This window comes from Salvelinus namaycush, chromosome 23 (genome assembly GCF_016432855.1).
Source record: "Salvelinus namaycush isolate Seneca chromosome 23, SaNama_1.0, whole genome shotgun sequence".
NCBI classification, from domain to species: domain Eukaryota; kingdom Metazoa; phylum Chordata; class Actinopteri; order Salmoniformes; family Salmonidae; genus Salvelinus; species Salvelinus namaycush.
This window is the reverse complement of record NC_052329.1, coordinates 40,935,227-40,961,890: the sequence shown is the minus strand read 5'-3', so window position 1 is coordinate 40,961,890 and position 26,664 is coordinate 40,935,227. Positions and strand designations below refer to the sequence as shown.

At 42.8% G+C, this 26,664-nt stretch overlaps 2 protein-coding genes across 3 annotated transcripts in view; both read right to left on the bottom strand.

The window, feature by feature from the left end:
* sik2b (salt-inducible kinase 2b) overlaps positions 1 to 17,863 on the bottom strand; it is a 63,315-nt gene extending 45,452 nt beyond the window's left edge. For both annotated transcript variants that reach the window (XM_038961626.1, XM_038961627.1), the window contains exons 1-3: positions 17,444 to 17,863; positions 4,773 to 4,889; positions 3,007 to 3,070 (exon numbers count right to left, since the gene is read on the bottom strand). In XM_038961626.1, the coding sequence (XP_038817554.1) occupies positions 3,007 to 3,070; positions 4,773 to 4,889; positions 17,444 to 17,581 (319 nt within the window). In that variant the 5' untranslated portion in view covers positions 17,582 to 17,863. The remainder of the gene's footprint in view (positions 1 to 3,006; positions 3,071 to 4,772; positions 4,890 to 17,443) is intronic.
* Positions 17,864 to 19,470: 1,607 nt separating this feature from the next.
* On the bottom strand, positions 19,471 to 25,464 carry laynb (layilin b). Its single transcript, XM_038961625.1, has 7 exons — positions 25,053 to 25,464; positions 23,914 to 24,211; positions 22,935 to 23,092; positions 22,338 to 22,382; positions 21,694 to 21,780; positions 20,992 to 21,106; positions 19,471 to 20,664 (listed from the first exon to the last, which is right to left on the bottom strand). The coding sequence occupies exons 1-7, from the start codon at positions 25,126 to 25,128 to the stop codon at positions 20,334 to 20,336; spliced, it is 1,110 nt and encodes a 369-aa protein (XP_038817553.1). The 5' UTR covers positions 25,129 to 25,464; the 3' UTR covers positions 19,471 to 20,333.
* Between the last annotated feature and the right edge of the window lie 1,200 nt (positions 25,465 to 26,664).

Here is a 26,664-nt window from a genome sequence, read left to right as displayed (position 1 = left end):
TTTAACGGGGCAAAAAGGTTAACCAACCCATTCACCTTGTGCATACCCTCAGTCACACAGAACAAGAGGATCACTGTACACAGCTCTGCACTGCCTACAGTACAATGTGTCAAACATCATGCAAAACAACTCAAATCACTTTACATAACCATTGGGAAATGGCTTGCGTTGGGAAGAAGGCCTGTCTGTGACATCCATGTACTGTACAAAAGCTAACTTTGCTAACGTGCTTTTCACATTTCACATCTTGACCTACATCATACGATATATTCTTAGGTTTAGATTCCATCTTATATGGTGGGCATATAGAACGGACAGGTAAGCCTGTATCAACTCTATACAGATACAGACGGGTATTGAAGAAAGCCTGTTTTGACTGACTTCTAAACTGAATATGGAGGTCAGACAAGCGCTACTAACCCGTGCCGCCTCCTTGCCCTCTCCCTGCTCCGGTGGGTGCCATCCAAGTGGCACGACAATGTAAACAACGGTCTTAGGACAAACTACCAGACTTGTTAAGTCAAAACATAGTGAATTTAGAGATGATTTCCTAGACTATCTACTCGACTCACAATCATAGAATTCTAATTATATGGGCTTAACGCAATGGTTCTCACCCATGACAATCAATATTCACTGAAAGTAAGCTTTGGGGCAAGATATGCAAATGGTGGGGAACTCAAGGGAACATTTAATCAAATCATCTCACAACAGGTGGAGGCATTCCTTTTCCCTACTGCCTGTCCTTCAACAGACAAAATAAGCGTTCCTTTCTGATTACGTAAAAGCCAATCAGTAACATATAATGCATTTGGAAAGTATTCAGACCCATTTGCCTTTCCCACATTTTGTTATGTTACAGCATTATTCTAAAATATCCCATAATGACAAAGCAAAAACAGGTTTTTCAAAAATTAAGGAAATATCACATTTACATAAGTATTCAGACCCTTTACTCAGTACTTTGTTGAAGCACCTTTGGTAGTGATTACAGCCTTGAGTCTTATTGGGTATGGCACTACAAGCTTGGCACACCTGTATTTGAGGAGTTTCTCCAATTCTTCTCTACAGATCTTCTCAAGCTCTTTCAGGTTGGATGGGGAGCGTCGCTGCACAGCTATTTCAGGTCTCTCCAGAGATGTTCAATCGGGTTCAAGTCCGGTCCACTCAAAGACAGAGACTTGTCCCGAAGCCACTCCTGCATTGTCTTGGCTGTGTGCTTAGGGTCGTTCTCCTGTTGGAAGGTAAACCTTCGCCCCCAGTCAGAGGTCCGTAGCAGGTTTTCATCAAGGATCTCGCAGCACTTTGCTCCGTTCATCTGTCCCTCGATCCTGACTAGTCTCCCAGTCTCTGCCGCTGAAAAACATCCCCACAGCATGATGCTGTCACTACCATGCTTCCCGTAGGGATGGTTTCCTCCAGACATGACACTTGGCATTCAGGCCAAAGAGTTCAATCTTGGTTTCATCAGACCAGATAATCTTGTTTCACATGGTCCGAGTGTCCTTTTAGGTGCCTTTTGGCAAACTCTAAGTGGGCTGTCATGTGCCGTTTACTGTGGAGTAGCTCTGTCCGGCCACTCTACCATAAAGGCCTGATTGGTGGAGTGCTGCAGAACTGGTTGTCCTTCTGGAGGGTTCTCCCATCGCCACAGAGGAACTCTGGAGCTCTAGCAGAGTGACCATCGGGTTCTTGGTCACCACCCTGACCAAGGCCTTTCCCCCCGAATGCTCAGTGTGGCTGGGTGGCCAGCTCTAGGAAGAGTCTTGGTGGTGGATGATGGAGGCCACTGTGTTCTTGAGGACCTTCAATGCCCTCAGAACAGCCTCAATTCGTCGGGGCATGGACTCTACAAAGTGTCGAAAGTGTTCCACAGGGACGCTTGCCCATGTTAACTCCAATACTTCCCACAGTTGTGTCAAGTTGGTTGGACGTCCTTTGGGTAATGGACCATTCTTGATACACACGGGAAACTATTGAGTGTGAAAAACGCATCAGCATTGCAGTTCTTGACACAAACCGGTGCACCTGGCACCCATTACCACAGGGTTCCCAAACCTTTTCACTCAGGCCACCCTTCCAGCATTGGGGAACATTTTGCACCACCCCTGTGTGCGTGCCACATTTATTTATATGTGCACAAGCACGGTCCATGACACAAAACTATTCACACCCCTCTGGTTGGCGGAGAGAAAATGTTGTCGGTTTAAAGCCTATTTCAAGCAATTCTACACATTTTTGTCATGGGCTGCAGAGAACATTCTGCAGTTTTAGGTAATTCTATACATTTTGCCATGTATAATGTGTATTCATGTGATATTTGAGTGACTAAAACGTTACAAATAAAATGTATGGGCTAAAAAACATTAGCTGACATGGGCTAGTTGATCCGGTCATTTCTTACAAGTTATAAAAGCTCTCGAACGTATGCAATGACTGACATGACAAGAGGAACTATGCACTACCAAATGTTGAAATGGCACCTTGTGCATTCTACTATTACAACTTTCAAGAGTATCTTGGAAGCCGGGCTGAGTTGCAAAAAATGAAATCAAATGTAAAAAGATCCCCACGCCCCACCAACACAGTTTGGGAACCACTGCACTACCAAGCCCCTGGTTCAAAGGCACTTAAATCTTTTGTCTTGGCAATTCACCCTCAATGGCACAAATACACACAAACCATGTCTCAACTCTCTCAAGGCTTAAAATCCTTCTTTAACCTATCTCCTCCCCTTCATCTACACTGATTGAAATATATTTAACAAGTTGCATGAATAAGGGATCGTAGCTTTCACCTGGATTCACCTGGTCAGTCTATGTCATGGAAAGGGCAGGTGTTGTTAATGTTTTGTACACAGCGTATAGGCTACAGCATGCAAGTACACAATATAACTAACAGGAGAGGAGAGTTGACGACACATGACAAAAGAAATCTTTCAGATAAAATTGTTTGACATCGTTTCCAGTCCGGTACAAATTCACTTGGTACGTCTGCTTCACTTACCGAAAATCTCCCCGTTTTTGGCATACTCTGTCACCAAGTAGAGCATGTTCTTGGTCTCCATTACCTGTGAAAAAGGGAAGGAAACAATGAGTAAGCAATAAGCACACAGCAAAACAGATTAACACCAACCTCAGAAAATGACCTTGGTGCCGTTAAGATGTAAATTCATCTGATAATCCTCGTGCATAGATTCCTGGAACAGTATTAGGCTGGCTGACGTGGGTGTACTGAGAACAGCAGAACAGTCTTAAACGAAAGGATCATAAAAGAACAAAGGAATTAATACAAACTTGCGTTGATCAGCAGAGTAAATGTTGCAAATGGCACACCGTAAAGGCTCGTATTTGCTGCTCACAGCAAAAAAAGAATGCTTTATTTTTTGGAATGACAAAAATGACAAATATGGAACACGAGAGAATGGGAATGATGTTCTGGTTAAACGGCTCTGCTATTCCCAGTAGAGAGACGGTACTGATAGTGCCAGCCAGCGGTGTGTGTGGGAGGACACCAGGGCAGCATCCCAAATGGCACACTATTCCCTATGTGCACTTCTTTTTGAGCCCTATGGGAAGTAGTGCACCACATTGGGAATAGGATGCCATTTGGGACGTGGCCTAGAATTAGCCAAAGAAAACAAAAGGATGAATAGAGATAAAAAATAAATAAACGCATTAATGAATCAGATACATTCACATAGAAATCCCACAAAGTGGTTATTTCATGTAAATTTCCATCTGGGCTAACTTACCCTTTACTCTACACCATTTCTGACCAATATGCCCCTGTCTTCATGATTTGACCAAAAACCCTGTAGTGATAATCAATGTCACTTTTCCCAGTGCTTTCCATAACATGCCGATCACATGGCACTTACTATCCAAATTCTGTCACAGTACTTGGTCAATGATGCAAAGGGGGAAATTACATGGATTGTTATCCCATGCAAATGTCAACATTATAGCCTACAACTTCTCTGTGTTGTTGAGAACGCTTGATGGGGACAAATAGGCCATATATTGATGAAGGTGGAGATGAGTTCATTGGAAACAGTGAAGAGCTGTGTGTGTGTGTATGTGACTGTGGGAAACTTGGGCCTCTGAGTCCGCTGAGGGGGCATCCTGTGAAGCAAAGACCCCAAGACAAACTGAACGGGGGGGGGGGGTTGGTTGTTTGGAGATGAGAGAGCCGATGCCAAGCCTGCTGCCCTCTGTTTATGAGGCCTGAAAGGAAATGACTAATTGACCCATGCCGTTTGTATGGAAGAGCTGTTGGAAATAATGATACACCGTGATTACACAGCAAAGCCTGGACCAGAGCCATTTGGTTGTGTAATAATAATTAACTGCTATTCACATTCCCAATGACCAACAGGACCTAAAGACTTATGTAAGAAAAGTGAAGTCTGGGGTGGGATTTTCGGGTTGACTAGTAGAGGACCTCCTCTGATTGTGGAGCTTGACAGCTGAACATTGCTTTTAACACGAGAGGCTGAACCCTACAGTACAGTTTGGGTGACATTTTGTTAAGCACCTTGACACGTTGCTTGGAGAGGGTTGGTTGGTTAGTTATTAACTCAGTCAGACGTCAGTTCTGATATCTATGAAGGTCGAGGACTGTGAAGGCCAGGTAGATTGGAGATGTTTGCTCACCCATTAGAAAAATGTCCTGAATGACCATAGGCATTGCACATTTATACAAAAACCCAGAGGAACAAATAAAAATGGATTATATTTTGTATACTTGTGTTTTAAAAAGGAGAGGTTTACCTGGTACAACTTGATGATGTGCGGGTGGTCCAACATTTTCATGATCTGTACCTCCCGGTAGATCTTCTCCAGGTTCACAGCATCTAGTTGGCTCTTGTCTATGATTTTAATGGCAACCTGTGGAACACAGAATACAGTGATGAGTCCCTGGACAAAACATTCAAAAGGATTCCCTTGAGGTCTTTTTTGTGTAAAGGAATATACAGTGGGGAGAACAAGTATTTGAAACACTTCCGATTTTGCAGGTTTTCCTACTTACAAAGCATGTAGAGGTCTGTAATTTTTATCATAGGTACACTTCAACTGTGAGAGACGGCATCTAAAACAAAAATCCAGAAAATCCCATTGTATGATTTTTAAGTAATTATTTTGCATTTTATTGCATGACATAAGTATTTGATCACCTACCAACCAGTAAGAATTCCGGCTCTCACAGACCTGTTCGTTTTTCTTTAAGAAGCCCTCCTGTTTTCCACTCATTACCTGTATTAACTGCACCTGTTTGAACTTGTTACCTGTATAAAAAGACACCTGTCCCCACACTCAATCAAACAGACTCCAACCTCTCCACAATGGCCAAGACCAGAGAGCTGTGTAAGGACATCAGGGATAAAATTGTAGACCTGCACAAGGCTGGGATGGGCTACAGGACAATAGGCAAGCAGCTTGGTGAGAAGGCAACAACTGTTGGCGCAATTATTCGAAAATGGAAGAAGTTGAAGATGACGGTCAATCACCCTCGGTCTGGGGATCCATGCAAGATCTCACCTCGTGGGGCATCAATGATCATGAGGAAGGTGAGGGATCAGCCCAGAACTACACGGCAGGACCTGGTCAATGACCTGAAGAGAGCTGGGACCACAGTCTCAAAGAAAACCATTAGTAACACACTACGCCGTCATGGATTAAAATCCTGCAGCGCACGCAAGGTCCCCCTGCTCAAGCCAGCGCATGTCCAGGCCCGTCTGAAGTTTGCCAATGACCATCTGGATGATCCAGAGGAGGAATGGGAGAAGTGGTCGTATGAGACAAAAATAGAGCTTTTTGGTCTAAACTCCACTCGCAGTGTTTGGAGGAAGAAGAAGGATGAGTACAACCCCAAGAACACCATCCCAACCGTGAAGCATGGAGGTGGAAACATCATTCTTTGGGGATGCTTTTCTGCAAAGGGGACAGGACGACTGCATCGTATTGAGGGGAGGATGGATGGGGCCATGTATCGCGAGATCTTGGCCAACAACCTCCTTCCCTCAGTAAGAGCATTGAAGATGGCTGGGTCTTCCAGCATGACAACGACCCGAAACACACAGCCAGGGCAACTAAGGAGTGGCTCCATAAGAAGCATCTCAAGGTCCTGGAGTGGCCTAGCCAGTCTCCAGACCTGAACCCAATAGAAAATCTTTGGAGGGAGCTGAAAGTCCGTATTGCCCAGCGACAGCCCCGAAACCTGAAGGATCTGGAGAAGGTCTGTATGGAGGAGTGGGCCAAAATCCCTGCTGCAGTGTGTGCAAACCTGGTCAAGAACTACAGGAAACATATGATCTCTGTAATTGCAAACAAAGGTTTCTGTACCAAATATTAAGTTCTGCTTTTCTGATGTATCAAATACTTATGTCATGCAATAAAATGCAAATTAATTACTTAAAAATCATACAATGTGATTTTCTGGATTTTTTAGATTCCGTCTCTCACAGTTGAAGTGTACCTATGATAAAAATTACAGACCTCTACATGCTTCGTAAGTAGGAAAACCTGCAAAATCGGCAGTGTATCAAATACTTGTTCTCCCCACTGTATATTATATATATTTTAAATGTTTAGGCATACATTTTAGAGTGTTGCTTAGACTGAGGCAGATAATTCTAAGAAAGTCCAGAGGCAAAAGTGGTAAGCAGTAGGCCTAGCTCTCCCTAATATAATTCCACAGCACTCTTAAGTTCTTGCAAGGCGAGCACAGACAATAAACCTCAAATGCTATCCTTTGCACAAAAAAACTGTTTGCTAGGGGAAATCATAAACAGCTTTTATATTCTGTCATCCACACTGGGTGAGAGGTAAGGGAGGCAGACACTAGCAGAAGCTGCTGGAAAACAGGCAATTTCTTCATCCTTGCAAGAGTTGATTAACAGTGTCCATGTCATGATAACATGCAATATCCCAAGTCTCGCTCTCTCATAAACAGCATTTCATCAACACCAGGAATTGAAGAGATCCAAGTGTCTGTGAGCCAAGCTCTGGAGTAAACAAAACGAGGGGAGGCCTTTAATCATTCTACCCAATACAATGCTTGATTACATCCATATCACTGCACTAATGCTCCCCTCCCTCTTCGTTATGAACAGAAGACATTTACACCTTGATCACACCTACAAAATCATTGCGCAAAATGGTACGCAGCATTATCTGGATATGTGTGCAACAAAAGTTCAACATTCACCTCCTGCTACCATTTCTGTCAAGCCATCTACGCATATTGTTTGATGCATACGTTCAATATTTCCAATTTATGCATCACACAACGCACTGCAACTGCCTCTGCAAGGCAAACGCAGTGTTCCATTGGAAATGAATGTACTTCTGGTGTACCAAAACACAAAGACGCTTTCGGTGTGATGAGGCGTTAGGCCTACTGCCAGCCACTACAAGGAGGTCAAGTAAGGTCGGGGGCATTCTTGAACTGAGGACCTACTGATTACTAAGACGATATGAGTAACGAGAGAGATTTTAAATCTTGCAATGTCAAGAATCCAGGAAAGTGGGCTGCTGCTAATACCATATCCAAGAGGTAAACACTAAACAGGGGCTGACGGATTTGCTTTGCAATTACTAGTTATGTACAGAGTAGCCCCATAATGGACTAAAGGAGCCTAACGATACTCATTATAATCCAAGGACCTTAAAATGTTCTAGTTAAAGGCGAAATGGCTTTGGAAGCCAAAACAGACAAATACTCCATCTAAATGTGAATCGATTCTCAAATGCGGTATGGTTATAGAAACATAAATCCCCCTACTTTCAAATCACATCAAAATAATTCCACAAACGCAAAAAGCACACATACACTCTACACAGTTAACACAGTTGCAGCCAACTGTATTTTTCATTGACAACACGTTTGTGGCGTCCGTCTTCTATTTACATACAGGTGTGGAGACGCATATACAGCACCAGTCAAAAGTTTGGACACCTACTCATTCAAGGGTTTTTCTTTATTTTTAATATTCTCTACATTGTAGAATAATAGTGAAAACACCAAAAATATGAAACAACACATATGGAATCATGTAGTAGCAAAAAAAAAAGTGTTAAACAAATCAAAATATATTTGTAAGCTATGTAACCTATTATTAAATAATGGCAATAAAGATACTTTTAGATTTGTATCATTTAGATAGAATATTGATTAACCACGACATTGATTTTAAGATATGAAGACTTATTATAAATTAAATGAAACTGTTCCACGAAAATGTGCATCTGAGAAATCACAACTGGCACGCAGATCAGCAGAAATGGTACGATACTCCAAATGGAAAAGGTTGCCGACCGCTGGTGAAGCCTATTACCAGCAACTTCAGGAGTGTAAGGGGCAGAATCTGCGAAGTGTGTGGGGGGGGGGGTCTGGTCAAGAAGAGTTATTTTTCTTCTGGTTAGGCTATAGTGATCTCTGGCTCCGTCTTTTGTAATTTGTATGGTCTTTTTAAATCGCAGTGCCTAAAGCGTCAGACAAGCTCAGTAGCCTATGCATAGTTGATTTTATTCAAATATAGGGTGTGTGTCTATATATGGAAACATTTGTCACCATCTGGATGTCACCTTGACATGCCAATTAGCTAGCGTAACGAGGTTGTATCGAGGTTCTTCCCACTGTTTTGCTTCACCGGGCAGATGTTGCTGGCAGCAGCTAACGTAGCCAATTTGTTCCATCCCACTTGATTATATTTGGAGTAGGATAGCAGCCTACACAAAAAATAACTTGTAGTGTTGGTAGTCACCGTGATACAGTCTACTGCTCATTGAGAGAGTTTGCAGTGCAAGCAGGCAACACAACATCACAGGGCACAGTGTGTCCTTAGTTCCTGCTTGCCGGCTAATGCCGAGCACTGCTGTCCTGCAGTAAGGAGAGGGAAGTAGGTAGATTGTGTGGCCAATATCATGCCAGGATGACAGCTGAAGCACATTTATTGTAGTGATTTTCACTGAAAATGTACAACTACGGCATTAATATCTACATAAAAATAAACAATTACCCAGATCGAAATGGAATGACTCTCTCAAGTCCCAACTTTGGCAGACAAGTTTCTAATTCTCGTTGAACTCACAAGAATACATTAGCTAGCTGGTGAGGGCTCATTAGCACAACTGACTGAACCGAATCCGTTCGTCCCCACTCAACTCTTCCTGCATGACATGCGTCATACATTTTGGGCACCTGGCGTCTCCGTATAGCCTCTCCCAGTGGACTACCTGTGCTAATTAGCTAGCTACAGTACCAGTTAAACGTTCGGACACACCTACTAATTCAAGGGTTTTTCTTTATTTTTACTATTTTCTACATTGTAGAATAATAGTGAAGACATCAACACTATGAAATAACACATATGGAATCATGTAGTAACCAAAAATGTCAAATCAAATTTATTGGTCACATACATGTGTTTAGCAGATGTTATTGCAGGTGTAGAAATGCTTGTGTGAAACAAATCTAAATATATTTTATATTCTTCAAAGTAGCCACCCTTTGCCTTGATGACAGCTTTGCACACTTTAGGAATTATCTCAACCAGCTTCACCTGGAATGCTTTTCCAACAGTCTTGGAGTTTCCACATATGCTGAGCACTTGTTGGCCGCTTACTTACTTCTATGAATAATCAAGTGCGTGTCCTTCCTCAAGATTGACAGGAGAGCTCCAAACAAAAAGACAATGAATAAATTGACAACTCGTAAATGGAATGAAATCAACATTTTAAATCACAAGTGTAGTCTACTGTAGGTTGTGCGCTCTAAAATCAACGTGTCCACACCTACAATAACAATGGTAAGACTAGAATAATAATATATTGAATGCATTAACAGAAATTGCCCTAACCAAACAAACGTTATAGATGAGGAATTATGGTAATTAACAGTACATGTTGGCGCCCCCCCTTGGTTTGTGCTGTGGTGGAGATCTTTGTGGGCTATACTCGGCCTTGTCTCAGGATTGTAAGTTGGTGGTTGAAGATATCCCTCTAGTGGTGCGGGGGCTGTGCTTTGGCAAAGTGGGTGGGGTTATATCCTTCCTGTTTGGCCCTGTCCGGGGGTATCTTCGGATATCTTCCGCTCCTGTCTCAGCCTCCAGTATTTATGCTGCAGTAGTTTATGTGTCGGGGGGCTAGGGTCAGTTGGTTATACCTGGAGTACTTCTCCTGTCTTATCCAGTGTCCTGTGTGAATTTAAGTATGCTCTCTCTAATTTTCTCCTTCTCTCTTTCTTTCTCTCGGAGGACCTGAGCCCTAGGACCATACTTCAGGACTACCGGGCGTGGTGACTCCTTGCTGTCCCCAGTCCGCCTGGCCTTGCTGCTATTCCAGTTTCAACTGTTCTGCCTGCGGTTATGGAACCGCCACCTGTCCCAGACCTGCTGTTTTCAACTCTTAATGATCGGCTATGAAAAGCCAACTGACATTTATTCATGATTATTATTTGACCATGCTTGTCACTTATGAACATTTTTGAACATCTTGGCATAGTTCTGTTATAATCTCCACCCGGCACAGCCAGAAGAGGACTGGCCACCCCTCATAGCCTGGTTCCTCTCTAGGTTTCTTCCTAGGTTTTGGCCTTTCTAGGGAGTTTTTCCTAGCCACCGTGCTTCTACACCTGCATTACTAGCTGTTTGGGGTTTTAGGCTGGGTTTCTGTACAGCACTTCGAGATATTAGCTGATGTACGAAGGGCTATATAAAATAAACTTGATTGATGTACTGTTGGCGATACTGGTGTGCCATCCCGCGGCCTCCGCAATGGTCGACCAACAGCCTATCGACCAAACAACCGAACAGTCGACTAAATGGGCTCAGCCCTAAATACAACACAGCTTTGGTGACACCCCTGTCTCCAAAACGAATGGTGTTGACCGCTTGGAACTTTTGGAAATGATGATAATCCTCCCGAATGTGCCATTCTGCTCGTAAAATTATTAATAGCTTTACCCACTTCCTTTTAAAGTGTTCTTGGGTAAACTATATCTACTAAATATAACGTTGAATCCACCCATAAGAAGTAGTAGTAAGTAGTAAGACGATTATTACAACAACAAAAAATGTGTTCACGGTTAATGTCCTTAATTGTCGGTTACACGATAATTGTGCCAGCCCTAACAACAAGTTATTTCTCCCTCGCCCATCGAAACAAACATTACTTTCTTTTACAAGTTTTAACTAGCACCATGCTGCTCTTTTTGCAAGCTAGCAAGCATAAACTAAGAAGCTGGGAAGGGCGCATCAGGAGGACTGACTGAACTGAATCCAATAAGCTCCACCCGACTCTCAACTGCGCAACATGTCATCAATTTGGGAACTAGGTGTGTCCGTATAGCCTCTCCCTAATCCACCCGTCTTCCGTCTGTTTCCGTAAACAAGCAATGTAACATGGAAATACGGCCGTGTATGAACTCTAACCCTATAAAAAGGTTAGTAACTTAACCTTTTGTTTTTTGAAAATTCTTTATTGCCGATATGAAAGATAAGTTCCTTATGTTTCCAGAACTGTACCGCAAAGACGCGTGTTAACGTTTAGAGCAAGCATCGGGGCTCAACAAAAAACTCCCCCGTTCATTAGATTCTACCGTCAAAAGGCGCTAAAGCAGTTAGCGTCTTATCTCTCGAAAACCCTATAGTTTTCAGCCATGCATACGTTTTGCACAGATCAATAAAGCTATGGGTGCCTCCATCCGATGAAATGTCACTTCTGCTACACTTCCCGAGTTACACACAAGTGTTCGGAGTATACTACATACCGTAGCTAATTAGCACAGGTGGTCGCCTCGTCTTCCGTCTGTTTTCCATAAACAAATAACATTTTATTTGTCACATGCGCCGACTACAATACGTGTAGACCTTAGTGAAATGCTTACTTACAAAACATTAACCAACAATGCAGTTAAGAAAAATAAGTCAAAAATAAAACATTAAAGTAACAAATAATTAAAGAGCAGCAGTAAATTAACAATAGCGAGGCTATTTACAGAGGGTACCAGTACAGAGTAAATGGGTGGGCCTGGTCTGGGTAGCCATTTGATTAGCTGTTCAGGAGTCTTATGGCTTGTGGGGGTAGAATAAGCACTGTAACATGGAGATATGGCGTGTAGAATGGCGCTGGAGGGGATGGCTGACGTTTTACGTGCTCCTAACCAATTGTGCTATTTTGTTAGTTTTTCCGCATTGTTTGTAACTTATTTTTTAAACTTATTTTGTACATAATTTTGCTGCTACCATCTCTTATGACCGAAAATAACTTCTGGACATCAGAACAGCAATTACTCACCTCGAACTGGAAGAATAATTTATCTTTAATGAGTCCGACGCGAAGGATATACTGCTTTCTCAGGAACGGGCCCAAATCCCCGTCATTTGCGTGAAGAAAAGACGGAGAAAAAGAGGGCGGAGGTCGGGCTGCCTTCTGAGAATTCGTAGGCGAGTGAGTAAACTCCCACTGCTATCCGTTCTATTGGCCAACGTGCAATCATTGGAAAATAAAATGGATAACCTACAATCAAGATTTTACTACCAACGGGACATTAAAAACTGTAATATCTTATGTTTCACCAAGTCGTGGCTGAACGACGACAGATAATATAGAGCTGGTGGGATATTCCATGCACCGGCAGGACAGAGAAGCTATGTCTGATAAGTCAAGGTGCGGGGGTGTGGGGGTGTGTGTCTATTTGTCAATAACAGCTGGTGCGAGATGTCTAATATTAAAGACGTCTCAATGTATTGCTCGTCTGAGGTAGAGTACCTTATAAAACTGTAGACCAAACTATCTACCAAGAGAGTTCATCTATATTATTCGTAGCCGTCTATTTACCACCACAAACCGATGCTCCTGATTCCTGCTTACAAGCAAAAACTAAAGCAGGAATTACCAGTGACTCGTTCAATACGGAAGTGGTCAGATGACACGGATGCTACGCTACAGGACTGTTTTACTAGCACAGACTGGAATATGTTCCGGGATTCATCAAATGGCATTCAGGAGTATACCAGTCATCGGCTGCATCAATAAGTGCATTGAGGTTGTCGTCCCCACAGTGACCGCAAGTACATATCCCAACCAGAAGCCAAGGATTAGAGGAAACATCTGCATCGAGCTAAAGGCTAGAGCTGCCGCTTCAAGGAGTGGGACACTAACCCGAACGCTTATAAGAAATCCCACTATGCCCTCAGACAAACAAAGCATCAATAGAGGATTAAGATTGAATCCTACTACACCGGCTCTGACGCTCGTCGGATGTGGCAGGGCTTGAAAACTATTACGGACTGCAAAGAGAAACCCAGCCGCAAGATGCCCAGTGACGTGAGCCTACCAGACGAGCTAAATGCCTTTTGTGCTCGCTTCGAGGCAAGCAACACTGAAGCATGCATGAGAGCACCAACTGTTCAGGACGACAGTGTGATAACGCTCTCGGTAGCCGATGTGAGCAAGACCTTTAAACAGGTCAACATTCACAAAGCCGCGGGGCCAGACGGATTACCAAGACGTGTAGTCAAAACATGTGCGGACCAACTGGCAAGTGTCTTCCCTGACATTTTCAACCTCTCACTGACTGAGTCTGTAATACCTACATGTTTCAAGCAGACCACCATAGTAATGTGCCCAAGGAAGCAAAGGTAACCTGCCTAAATGATTACTGCCCGTATCACTCACGTCAGTAGCCATGAAGTGCTTGGAAAGGCTGGTCATGGCTTACATCAACAGTATCCTCCAGGATACCCTAGACCCACTCCAATTCACATACCAACCCAACAGATCCACAGTTGACGCAATCTCAATCGTACTCCACACTGCCCTTTCCCAACTGGACAAAAGGAACACCTAAGTGAGAATGCTGTTCATTGACTACAGCTCAGTGTTCAACACCATAGTGCCCACAAAGCTCATCACTAAGTTATGGACCCTGGGAATAAAACACCTCCCTCTGCAACTGGATCCTGGACTTCCTGACAGGCCACCCCCCAAATGGTAAGGGTAGGCAATATCACATCTGCTACGCTGATCCTCAACATTGGGGACCCTTAGAGGTGTGTGCTTAGTCCCCTCCTGGTCTCCCTGTTCACCTACGACTGCGTGGCCAAACACAACTCCAACACCATCATTAAGTTTGCTGATGACACAACAGTGGTAGGCCTGATCACCGACAACAATGAGACAGCCTATAGAGAGGAGGTCAGAGACCTGGCAGTGTGGTTGAAGGACAACAACCTCTCCCTCAATGTGAGCAAGACAAAAGGAGCTGATCGTGGACTACAGGAAAAGGCGGGCCGAACAGGCCCCCATTAACATCGACGGGCTGTAGTAGCGCGGGTCGAGAGTTTCAAGTTCCTTGGTTTCCACATCACCAACAAACTATCATGCTCCAAACACACCAAGACAGTCGTAAAGAGGGCACGACAACACCTTTTCCCTCTCAGGAGACTGAAAATTTGGCATGAGTCCCCAGATCCTCAAAGTTCTAAGGCTGCACCATCGAGAGCATCCTGACCGGTTGCATCACTGCCTGGTATGGCAACTGCTCGGCCTCCGACCGCAAGGCACTACAGAGGGTAGTGCTTACGGCCCAGTACATCACTGGGGCCAAGCTTCCTGCATTCCAGGACCTAAACTCTGCAAAAAAAGACACGTCCCTTTTTCAGGACCCTGTCTTTCAAAGAAAATTTGTAAAAATCTAAATAACTTCACAGATCTTCATTGTAAAGGATTTAAACACTGTTTCCCATGCTTGTTCAATGAACATGCACCTGTGGAACGGTCGTTAAGACATTAACAGCTTACAGACGGTAGGTAATTAACGTCACAGTTATGAAAACTTAGGACACTAAAGAGGCCTTTCTATGGACTCTGAAAAACACCAAAAGAAAGATGCCCAGGGTCTCTGCCCATCTGCGTGAACGTGCCTCAGGCATGCTGCAAGGAGGCATGAGGACAGCAGATGTGGCCAGGGCAATAAATTGCAATGTCTGTACTGTGAGACGCCTAAGACAGCACTACAGGGAGACAGGACGGACAGCTGATCGTCCTTGCAGTGGAAGACCATGTGTAACACACCTGCACAGGATCGGTACATCTGAACATCACACCTGCGGGACAGGAACAGGATGGCAACAACACCTGCCCGAGTTACACCAGGAATGCACAATCCCTCCATCAGTGCTCAGACTGTCTTCAATAGGCTGAGAGAGGCTGGACTGAGCGCTTGTAAGCCTGTCGTAAGGCAGGTCCTCACAAGACATCACCGGTAACAACGTCGCCTATGGGCACAAACCCACCGTCGCTGGACCAGACAGGATTGGCAAAAAGTGCTCTTCACTGACTAGTCGCGGTTTTGTCTCACCAGGGGTGATGGTCGGATTCGCGTTTATCATCGAAGGACTTGGAGGTAGAGGGTCCGTCATTGTCTGGGGCGGTGGGTCATAGCATTATCGGACTGAGCTTGTTGTCATTGCAGGCAATCTCAACGCTATGCGTTACAGGGAAGACATCCTCCTCCCTCATGTGGTACCCTTCCTGCAGGCTCATCCTGACATGACCCTCCAGCATGACAATGCCACCAGCCATACTGCTCGTTCTGTGCGTGATTTCCTGCAAGACAGGAATGTCAGTGTTCTGCCATGGCCAGCGAAGAGCCCGGATCTCAATCCCATTTAGCACTTCTGGGACCTGTTGGATTGTAGGGTGAGGGCCAGGGCCATTCCCCCCAGAAATGTCAGGGAACTTGCAGGTGCCTAGGTGGAAGAGCGGGGTAACATCTCACAGCAAGAACTGGCAAATCTGGTGCAGTCCATGAGGAGGAGATGCACTGCAGTACTTAATGCAGCTGGTGGCCACACCAGATACTGACTGTTACTTTTGATTTTGACCCCCCTTTGTTCAGGGACACATTATTCAATTTCTGTTAGTCACATGTCTATGGAACTTGTTCAGTTTATGTCTCAGTTGTTGAATCTTGTTATGTTCATACAAATATTTACACATGTTAAGTTTGCTGAAAATAAACACAGTTGACAGTGAGAGGAAGTTGATTTTTTTGCTGAGTTCATATACTAGGCGGTGTCAGGGGGAAGCCCCAAAAATGGTCAAAAACTCCAGTCACCAAAGTCATAGACTGTACTCTCTGCTACCGCACGGCAAGCAGTACCGGAGCGCCAAGTCCAGGACCAAAAAGCTCCTTAAAAGCTTCTACCCCCAAGCCATAAGACTGCTGAACAATTAATGAAAAGCCCACTGGATTATTTACATTGACACCCCTGCTCCATTTGTTTTCTACACTGCTGCTACTCATCGTTTATTATCTATGCATAGTCACTTCACCCCTACCTACATGTACAAATTACCTCAACTAAACTGTAACCCCACACATTGACTCTGTACTGGTACCTCCTGTATATAGCCTCGTTATTGTATTGTGTTACTTTAGTTTATTTGGTAAACTCTTTCTTGAACTGCACTGTTGGTTAAGGTCTACACATGTCGTATTCGGTGCATGTGACAAATAAAGTTTGATTTTATCAATTTAACCTTTTGGAAATCGCTGATATGAAAGATACGGTCCTTACGCTTGTTAATGTTCAGATTGAGTGTCAGCGCACTTAACAAAACTCCCCTGCACAGAAGTCGCCTTCGTCAAATGACTTATGTGTAATGTAATGGAAATGAGAGTCATGATCAAGGACTATTAGCGTCTGTGAATAGTGTACACAACGGCTGCACACTTGGTTTTTGCCCTAACACTACACAGCGGATTCAGATAATCAAAGCTTGATGATGAGTTGGTTATTTGAATCAGCTGTGTAGTGCTGGGGGGGGGGCAAGGACTATGGATGGAGTGGCTTGTTGACCACATTATACAAACTGCACACAATTGTTAGTGAGAGTAATGAAGCAAGGTATTGATCCATGGTTAAAGAAAGGCAGTGTATTGCACAACATTGAGGTTACAAAGTGATGGGATCATGTGAATCTCATGGCATGAACACACATGAATGAATCAGCTTCATAGTTAGGCTAACGTTGTCTAAATGTAAAACTGGGTGACACCCAATTTTGCTTATCATAAACAGTTTTGATTATCAAGTTACATAATAGTTTGTAAGTTACTAGTCTATAACTTTCTTCATGTACGGGTCAAAATCTTTGCAAAAAAAAGACTGTTTGCAACATAGGAAACTAAGTAGGTGTGAAGTGGTCTAAACATGTCAATGTCAAATGTGAACAGAATGAGACAACTACAGAATAAATGTGCAAATATAACTTTAGATAACTAGCTAACTTACAACTGCAATGCAGGGGGCAAGTAACTACTAGCGTGTTAGTTAAAAGACAAGGTTAGTGCCCTTTGCAAGAGAATCACACGCTTAGCTCACCGTTAACTAGCATGCTAGCCAGCCAGCTAGCTAATTCTCAGCACTCACCTCGGTCTTGGTAATGCGATGTCTTGCCAGCTTCACAACGGCGAAATTACCCTTTCCTAGAGTACGTTCGATATCGTAGAAGCCCACTCGGACAGGACCCCGGACCATCTGTTTTTGGTGATTGTCAGCCATGACCATTCTTTATTAAATAGGGTTTGGGGTGAGGACCTAGGGGCTCGCGACTTGAGCCTACAGATGTTGAAGGGGAAACAAACCGCCCGCTAAAATGTTGTCTATTAAAAATAGACGAAGTACATTTCTCGGCCAGTTTGAACGTTAAGGACCCGTCAGACCAAGGAGACGACAGAAGACATTTACGGCTGTCACGCCACGTTCTCCAATACAATAGAGCTATAATATTTCAGCTAGCTACCTATATTAGCTAAAGTACATGAGTTGAGTTGCAGGAGGCATCATATTCTCTCGTTGACGTACATTGACGTCAGAGCCATGGGGTATTTGTACAGGGGGCGGGCCTCTGAAGCGGTTCCACGCTTCAGTGCCAATTCGTTTCCAAGCCAACCGGACCCACCTCTTACGTCAACCGGTAACATTGCTATTCTGATATCTGTTTGCTCGCCGCCCTGAGTGGAGGGTTGACTTTGAAGTTTGACCCGCAGGTGCACAGAAAAAGCTTTTGTTACTCTGAGTCAAAGTGCAGGGATTGGACTGGTGAATTATTTATGTACATTTATACTAGCACATTAATCCATGCATGCATGTTGTTTTGATGTGTGAAGGTGTGTGTTCAGCTGGGCTCTGACTATGTAACGTGTACATGCTTATGCACAAAGCAAATGATGCATGCAAGTGATGCAACCACTAATACATTTTATTATAACTTTTGTTGGTTGCAATTGCCCTTTACGGCTGTGGTAAAATACGGCAAACATTAATTTGGATTATGCTGGATGGTGTGTGTTCTGCAAGGTTTGTACACTGAACAAAAATATACACAAAACATGTTAAGTGTTTCATGAGCTGAAATAAAAGATCCCAGAATTGTTCCATATGCACAAAAAGTGTATTTTCTTCGTAAATTTTGGGCACAAATTTGTTTACATCCCTGTTAGTGAGCATTTCTCCTTTGCCAAGATAATCCAACCACCTGACAGGTGTGGCATAACAAGAAGCTGATTAAACAGTATGATCATTACACAGGTGCACCTTGTCCTGGGGACAATAAAAGACCACTCTAAAATGTGCAGTTTTGTCACACAACACAATGCCACAGATGTCTCAAGTTTTGAGGGAGCATGCAATTGGCATGCTGACTGCAGGAATGTCCACCAGAGCTGTTGCCAGAAAACTGAATCTTAATTTCTCTACCATAAGCCACCTCCATTGTTTTAGAGAATTTGGCAGTACTTCCAACCGGCCTCACAACCGCAGACCATGTGTAACCATGCCAGCCCAGGACCTCCACATCCTGCTTCTTCACCTGTGGGATCGTCTGAGACCAGCCACCCAGACTGCTGATGTCTGTAATAAAGCCCTTTTGTGAGAAAATGACTGCGCCCCTGCCCAGTCATGTGAAATCCATAGATTAGAGCCTAATACATTTATTTCAATTGACTGATTTCTTTATACTGTATGAACTGTAACTCAGTAAAATTGTTGAAATTGAAGTTGTTGCATGTTGCATTTATATTTTTGTTCAGTATATTTTTGTTCAGTATACATTTTAGATACAGGTTATTAAGCCAAATCAATTGGTTTGAGAATAATACAATCATATGACAGAATATTAGCACATTATTATCCTTTTTTTAACATACCCATTGCACATCTTGCGATCAACATAGAATTTTAGTGAAACTGCTGGAGTTAGAGACCAATGGAAAGACAGTTAAAATATTACATGAAACAGCACCATCTGCTGGTCAAACAAACAATATGGAAACCATAAGTAAGTACTGTTTGCAATAGTACAGTAAAGTAAGCTATATCTTACCAAAGGTTTTACGGCTTATAAATTGTCTATTTTTCTTTCTTTTTGTACACAAAAACACAATAAAGGCACATTATTATAAAAAAACTAAAAACAAAACATTTATTTGTAACCAGAGCGGTGCGCGATATTTGAAATATTACCAATATAGGCCTACAGGTCCAGCAGTACATGTTTTGTTAATTAACCTATCGTGACAGCCTTACATGGAAAACTGTTGAGCGCAGCACCCCAAAAGCATCTGCTGTCACTGCTAGATTTCCTGTATGTGCAAGTTCCAGATGTGCTTTTGGTATTTCCTGTCCGACATCCTCCAAGAACACTCAGCTTCAGCTCGTTAGACTACTTTTTCACAACACTCTAGTCAGGCCCACTTGAATCTACCATGAAGGCAAAACATGTATGTTCTTGATTTTCTTCACAACATTGTGATAAATACAAGATTATAAGACGAAGACAAAGGAATAGGCAAATAAACAAATGCTACACTCTGTTATTCAACCAGGACTTTGGTGTATCCATGAAAAGGCACATTATGACTATCCAGCCAGCTCACACTGGTGTCATAGCAGTGGAGGCTTTGGTAAACATCACTGGGAGGATCATCTCTCGCAGGCGGCCATGGCTCAGAGTTATCGTGGGGTCAGACTTCTGTTATCCGAATTTACGAAGATATTGTCCTGTTCCCTGACATCAACTTCCACACAGGAAACCTCAAATAGGGGTGACACCATAGGCCTCTTTGTACGGTTAGTGGGCGTACCCTAAAGCGAACACTTTATAATACCACCCAGGATCTGTCCGTCCTGTCTCGCATCACATGATGCCATACAACCCACCAGCAGGAGATATGAAAGATGAATGGAGACAAAAAGAGTCAGATGCCCAGATGGCCCAGTGGACATGTGGTAAAGAGAGAGGCACTGCAGGGCTGCAACATTACTCATAGATCTCATTCTCCACCCATCCAGTCTCGTTGAGATAGTGCCGACCCTGGTTTTGGCAGGCCTCATAGATATCATTGGTCACAAAGCCACTCTCTGTCACTGTCTCCTTGTTTGAAACATTCTCGTAATCATCACAATGGGAATCAAAAGAGGAGGCACAGAAGGACATCTTCTTGATTGATTCAGGTGCCATGCTCTCCAGATCGGCTGGTTGAAGCTTGGTGATGTCCCGGTAGGCATAGGGTCCTTGGATGTTGCAAGCCGCAGTGGACATTGTACCCCATTGCTCTTGCTTAGGGTAGCGGTCCGTTTGAGACTTTCTCCTGAATAAAGACAGTTACACTATCAGTTACAGACGGCTTGTTGCGAGCCACAAACACCTCCATCATTGCTTATTTCAAGTACGGCATTTAAACCTCAAAACAAAACATCTCTGAAGGCTATCTCATGCTCTGTGATGTCTGATGTTGATTATGTTTCACAAGCCCTCTTGCAAGCTTCCTCTGTTTTGCCCCTCTTATCTGTGTCATTTTTTACTTATAGATTCTTTTTTACATACTTTTAAATAATGTTAGGTGACCTTGACAGGTGCCTAACATACAAAAATGTATTATTACCTGTTATTATTCAATGAAGCGAACAAGTATTACCTTTTGGCAGCCCGTTTATAGCAGAAGACTCCTGTAGCCACAAGCAGCAGCAGTAGAATAGGGATAGTAGCAAATAGAATGTAGGAGACATACAGGGCATTATCTGAAAGAGATACTGCAGGGAGAAAAAAAACACCAGAGGTAAGACAATGGCATTATAGCCTGGTTCCAGATCTGTTTGCGCTATCATGTCAACTCCTTGTCACTCATTGTCAATGAAAAGGAGCTGACGTGATAGCACAAACACACAGATCTGGGACCAGGCTAATGACAGTAAGTTGGCACCTCACTATGAATACTTTTGGAAAGAAACTTTGGAAAATAAATGAGGAGATAATTTATTGTATTTGGGACACAATTAAGCAATAAGGCATGAAGGGGTGTGGTATATGGCCAATATACCATGGCTAAGGGGTGTTCTTACCCACAACGCAATGCGGAGTGCCTGGACACAGCCCTTAGCCGTGGTATATTGGCCATATATCACAAACCCCAGAGGTGCCTTACTGCTATTATGAACTGGTTACCAACGTAATTAGAGCAGTAAAAACAAATGTTTTGTCATACCCATGGTATACGGCCTGATATACCATGGCTGTCAGCCAAATCAGCATTCAGGGCTCGAACCACCCAGTTTATAATGTACAATATTTCATAACCAAGGATCAAACTCGATAGACATGAAGAGTGCAGATTTTTTACCTGATGATTCAGACAGTCCTAGTTTTGTCTTCTCATCACTCACTTTAGCTGATGGGAGGATTGGTATTAAAGATATAATTGGGGCAACTGGAAAATAGATAATGAGCAAAACTTGTAAATAGACAGACACTGTAAATTGGATTGATATACAAAAACGTCATATTGCCCAAATAAATGTGCAGACCAAAAATAAGCAAACATTTGTCTTCGCCAGAGAAGAAAGATTGAGCATGTGTGATGCAGCAATGTGTAAACAAGTACAGTATGACTAATACGCAAATAAACTCTCTAGGAATAAACTCAAATCAGAGCAACAATTTCAAGCAGCTTCACTGGTAATATGTAACTGTACTATAGCCTACTGTATTTGTCATGCATAGCCTCTATTATCTGGTAAGAGGATTGATTCAATGACACTGATGAAGTTTTTATGTTCTTTTACATTCTCTCCTATTATATCATATTGTGATTCATAAATCTTTACCACTAGATGTCATCCTATACATAGACACTTCGGAGATTGAGAATGGTGATGTCATAACAGTGTTCAAGCTGTTGATCTCAGTATCAACAAATCACTCATCTCAAGGATTCACATATTTGACCTTAAAAAATCTGAATGTTAGTTGCAGGGGTGGGTTTACCTGTGTATAATGAATTCCACACCACAGTAAACACTGGTAACTTTTCTGTAAGAGAGAGAAAGAGACAATCGTCAGCTGCAAAAGAATATGGACTATATTGACTGTGAATTATATTTTCTATGGTTCCTTGTTGATAAACTGGTATTCAATAAAAATCATACCATACAATATGATCTCCTTCAGCGGAAATAAACTACAGGATTGAGATAGGATAAATGTAATGTAACATTGCCGAATTCATTAGTGCACACTGTTGCATTCCGTAACAAAAAAAATTTGTCAACAAAAACGAGAGAATCTAATTGGACAAATTCAGGTAGTCCCTCCCTGTTTAGGTCCCTTTCTTTACATTTGCTGTCCTTTGAATACAACCCTTTTAATCTGTTCATGTCTAAATATGGACACTATCAAGGACACCGGGGCCATGTTCAGCAGGGCACAATGTTGTGGAACGTTCAGATAGAAAAACATGATGTGAAACAAACATAACTCTCTGACATGTAGAATAACAAATCATGTCAACTCTATTCATAACATTTCTATCTGCAATGTTCCACAACGTTTGTCTACTCAGAACGTGTCCAGGGTACAGTTCACCTTCGGTGTACTTGCAGACAAAATTGTTCCTGGTGTTGCAGTTGTCATCGTTCCACTGGAACATGAAGCGCCCCCCTTCGTCGGGGGGGGCAGAGGGCTGGTGGTACAGCACCACACACATCTCGTTGCCACACGATGGCTCGTCCCAATGCCAGTTTCTGCAACAAGCGTGTTTTCCATAGGTCAACAACTTTATCAGAGATCCTCTGATAGTCAACAGCATGCCTCTGAAAATGGACTCTCATCCTACTGATACCCAGTGTTGGGGAGTAGTGAACTATGTAGTTCAACTAGTAATTGAACTACATTTTGCAGTAGCTTGGTGGTAGTTGAACTAAATTCAAATCATGGTAGTGTTTTCAGTAGTTAATAACTTTTGCCATGTAGTGGTGTAGCTAACTACTGGAACTACACACTACTCTTTTTGCAATCCTTTTTTCGGCCTCAGACCTGCCTAATTCTCACTGGAAGCATTTTATTTTGTGATTAATAGGGTAAATGACACATTCTGTTTAACATCTGACAACGGTGATCTGTTCTTGCAACTTGTCGTCTATGACATTTCAGATTTACATGTGATAATTCTTCATGAAGTAGTTTGGATGAAGTGAACTACTTTTTCAAAGTAACTTTAGTTAAGTCAACTATATTTTTTGAGGGTACCTTTAGTGTAGATTAACTTCTTTCAGTGTGAAGTAATTGGTAGCTTGGTAAACTATATTTCAGAGTAGCTTTCCCAACACTGCCAAAACCACAACATTTATGATAATACAAATTGTACCGATAAAATAGCAATGACCCCCAACATATGTTAATCCCTGATGCTCTTGGATGACTCTCAGATTACTGTGAGTCATGTGAGGTATCTCTATGGCCCTGTATTTTCCTGTGGTGTGCATGCCAACAGCTGCAGGGATCTCCAAGACTTTTTGCTACAGGGATCTCCTAGACTTGAAACCAAAGTAAAACACAAGAACACCTGAATCTGGCCTTGCTGCCATCCAGCCAGTAGTACTGCGAAGGGCATCCTATGGTAGTCACCCAGTGGCGTGGGCTTCTGTGCAACCCGATCCAGAAGTCCCCATCAGTGGCCTGCAACTGCTGGATGAACCTCTCGACCAGACGCTGCTCATTGTCAGTCTCAATACTGAGGAGCTCTGCCCCATCCGTCCTGCAGGCTTTCCTGGCATCACCGAAGGTCATCCTCCGCCGTGGGTCCTGGAAGTAGTTGATCCTGTAGCAGGGTCGCTCTGTGCCACGCCGGCAGATCCTCTGGCCTACAGTGCATCGCATTGGAAAACAAGAAATTGCAAATCAAGAATGCAAAATCAAATTGCAAATTCAATTGGAAAATTGCTAATCTAAACATGGGTAATAAATAACGTCAAATCAGAATGGTAATTCAGTGGAATTAACATTGCAAGTTGTTATGTAAACTGTAAGGACATAAGGCACATGTATTAACCTACATGGATTACATGATAATGGGCCTATGTGCAAGATCTCTTGATTTTATGTAGACCTATTGCCATAAGCTTAAGAAATGTTGTATTGTTTTTCATAAGTGCTTGCATGTAGCACTATGAATAGGCTGTATGTTATTATTTATTTATTTTTACTGTCGTATTTTCTTTATTAGGGCATTTATTAATAATGTTGCAAACCACAGTGAATAAGCTGTAAAGTAATATGGCCCACCTTGATTTTTGCACCACCTTCAGGCTATTACATACCACATTGGTCTTCTAAATCTGTAGCCTACTTCTGAGCATAATGGCCCATCTCAAAACGAACATAGGTTCCCAACACACAAACCTAAACAAAAAGTCTGCTCTTGGGCAATGTCTAGGCCTATTGAAGAGAAATATTGCAGTGACTGTTTTTGCCATCTAGTTTACAAAAACACTCGATTTTGGGTGACATTTGAAGTTTCTATTTAAACATTTTAACGATCCAAAATCTTTCTTCTTTCGTTGGGTAATACATAATAAGATTTTTTTCGCACGATCAAAAAAAGCGCAATATTGCAATGCATTAGATAACCTTTGGTTAATCATACAGTTACCTTTTGACAACGGGCTTTGACAAGTTTGACATTGTTTCCCTGTCAACACTCACCATTGTGTTCAAATTGGGTGAATCCTAGGTGGCAGAAAACGGCGAGAACAGTCCCGAGCAGTTTAACAAAATCCATTTCTTCATCTTCAGTAAACTTTCGTGTAAATTCGAGAAAATTCGCAACCGCCCGTCAAAGCCAGAGAGAGGGGAAACGTCGTATATGGTCCAATCAGAATTAGGTCGAAGTATTTTTGCAGAATCCGGTAAAGCGTTTTTAAACCCCTCTCACTGCGAATGGCTCATTATTTTGAGTAAATCCGTCGAAGATAAAAGTTTAAAGGAGGAATGCTTGTCATACCTTGCTATGTTTTTTTCCACTCATAGGCATAATGAAATTAGGCTACTCCATGCTGCACCCACACAATAATCTAATCAAAGTCACATTTATTTGATAAGAATGGAAGAGAGACTGAATAGATGTCTTTGAGTGATATGCTATACTGAGCACGAGAAATGTACATGGGATTGTACAACGGTTTAGCAAAAGTCTATTTCATACGCGCACGCGCACATGCACGCGCGCGCACGCACACACACACACACACACACACACTACTTTCATTGAATATCAAACATTCATATACAAATGTTCCTACTATTATAGCCTAGATCTACTGTGTGCTGGGGGAAAGATTTGACAACCAGGGCGGGAAATAAGAAATAAAACAGTTGAGAGAAAAATTGGGAATTAATTATGTGAAGGTCAAGCATTAGCCTGAGGAGAAGATTGTGTTCTTTCACTTGAGGAAATTAGGAAATTCTAGGGCCGGGTGGTAGGTGTTAATTTAGCCAGTAATGAGGCTACAACATAGAAAACTTAGGTGAGACTGTGTTCCAGGCAGCAAACTCCAGACAATACAAGATGTTTTTTTGTGAGGTTGTTTTGTGATTACCGACTGCAAGATGGCGCTGACAGAGATGGTCGCCTCGCTTTGAGTCCTTTGAAAACTATGCAGTATTTTGTTTTTTAAAAAGTATTATTTCTTACATTGTTAGCCCAGAAAACAATGTCAAGTTTCCTACATTACGACCTGAAATACGACTTTCCTGAAGCGGATCCTTTGTTCGGATCCCCACCCGGGAGATCCCCACCCCGCCGAGCCAAAACAACGTCGCCACAGAAGAGGCAGACGGAGCGGCCTCCTGGTCAGGCTCCGTAGGCGTGCACACCACCCATCGCTTCCGAGTATACTACTCGCCAATGTCCAGTCTCTTGACAACAAGGGTAGACGAAATGGGTTGCCTTCCAGAGAGACATCAGAGATTGTAACATTCTCTGTTTCACAGAAACATGGCTCTCTCGGGATATGTTGTCGGAGTCGATTCAGCCACCGGGCTTCTTCAAGCGTCGTGCCGACAGAGATAAACACCTCTCTGGGAAGAAGAAGGGCGGGGGTGTATGCTTCATGATTAACGACTCATGGGGCAATCATATTCAACATACAGGAATTCAAGTCCTTCTGCTCATCCGACCTAGAATTCCTTACAATCAAATGCAGGCCATATTATCCCCCAAGACAATTCTCGTCAGTTATCATCACAGCTGTGTATATAACCCCTCAAGCAGACATCACGACGGCCCTCAACAACTTCATTGGATTCCATGTAAACT

Bases quoted from the DNA above. Each gene is read 5' to 3' on its own strand.
- laynb (XM_038961625.1), bottom strand. From the start codon at position 25,128: ATGGATTTTGTTAAACTGCTCGGGACTGTTCTCGCCGTTTTCTGCCAC. The intron at 24,212-25,052 runs GTGAGTGTTGAC...GATGCACTGTAG, and splicing joins CACCCAATTTGAACACAATG to GCCAGAGGATCTGCCGGCGT. The intron at 20,665-20,991 runs GTAATACTTGTT...GTCTTTATTCAG, and splicing joins TATAAACGGGCTGCCAAAAG to GAGAAAGTCTCAAACGGACC.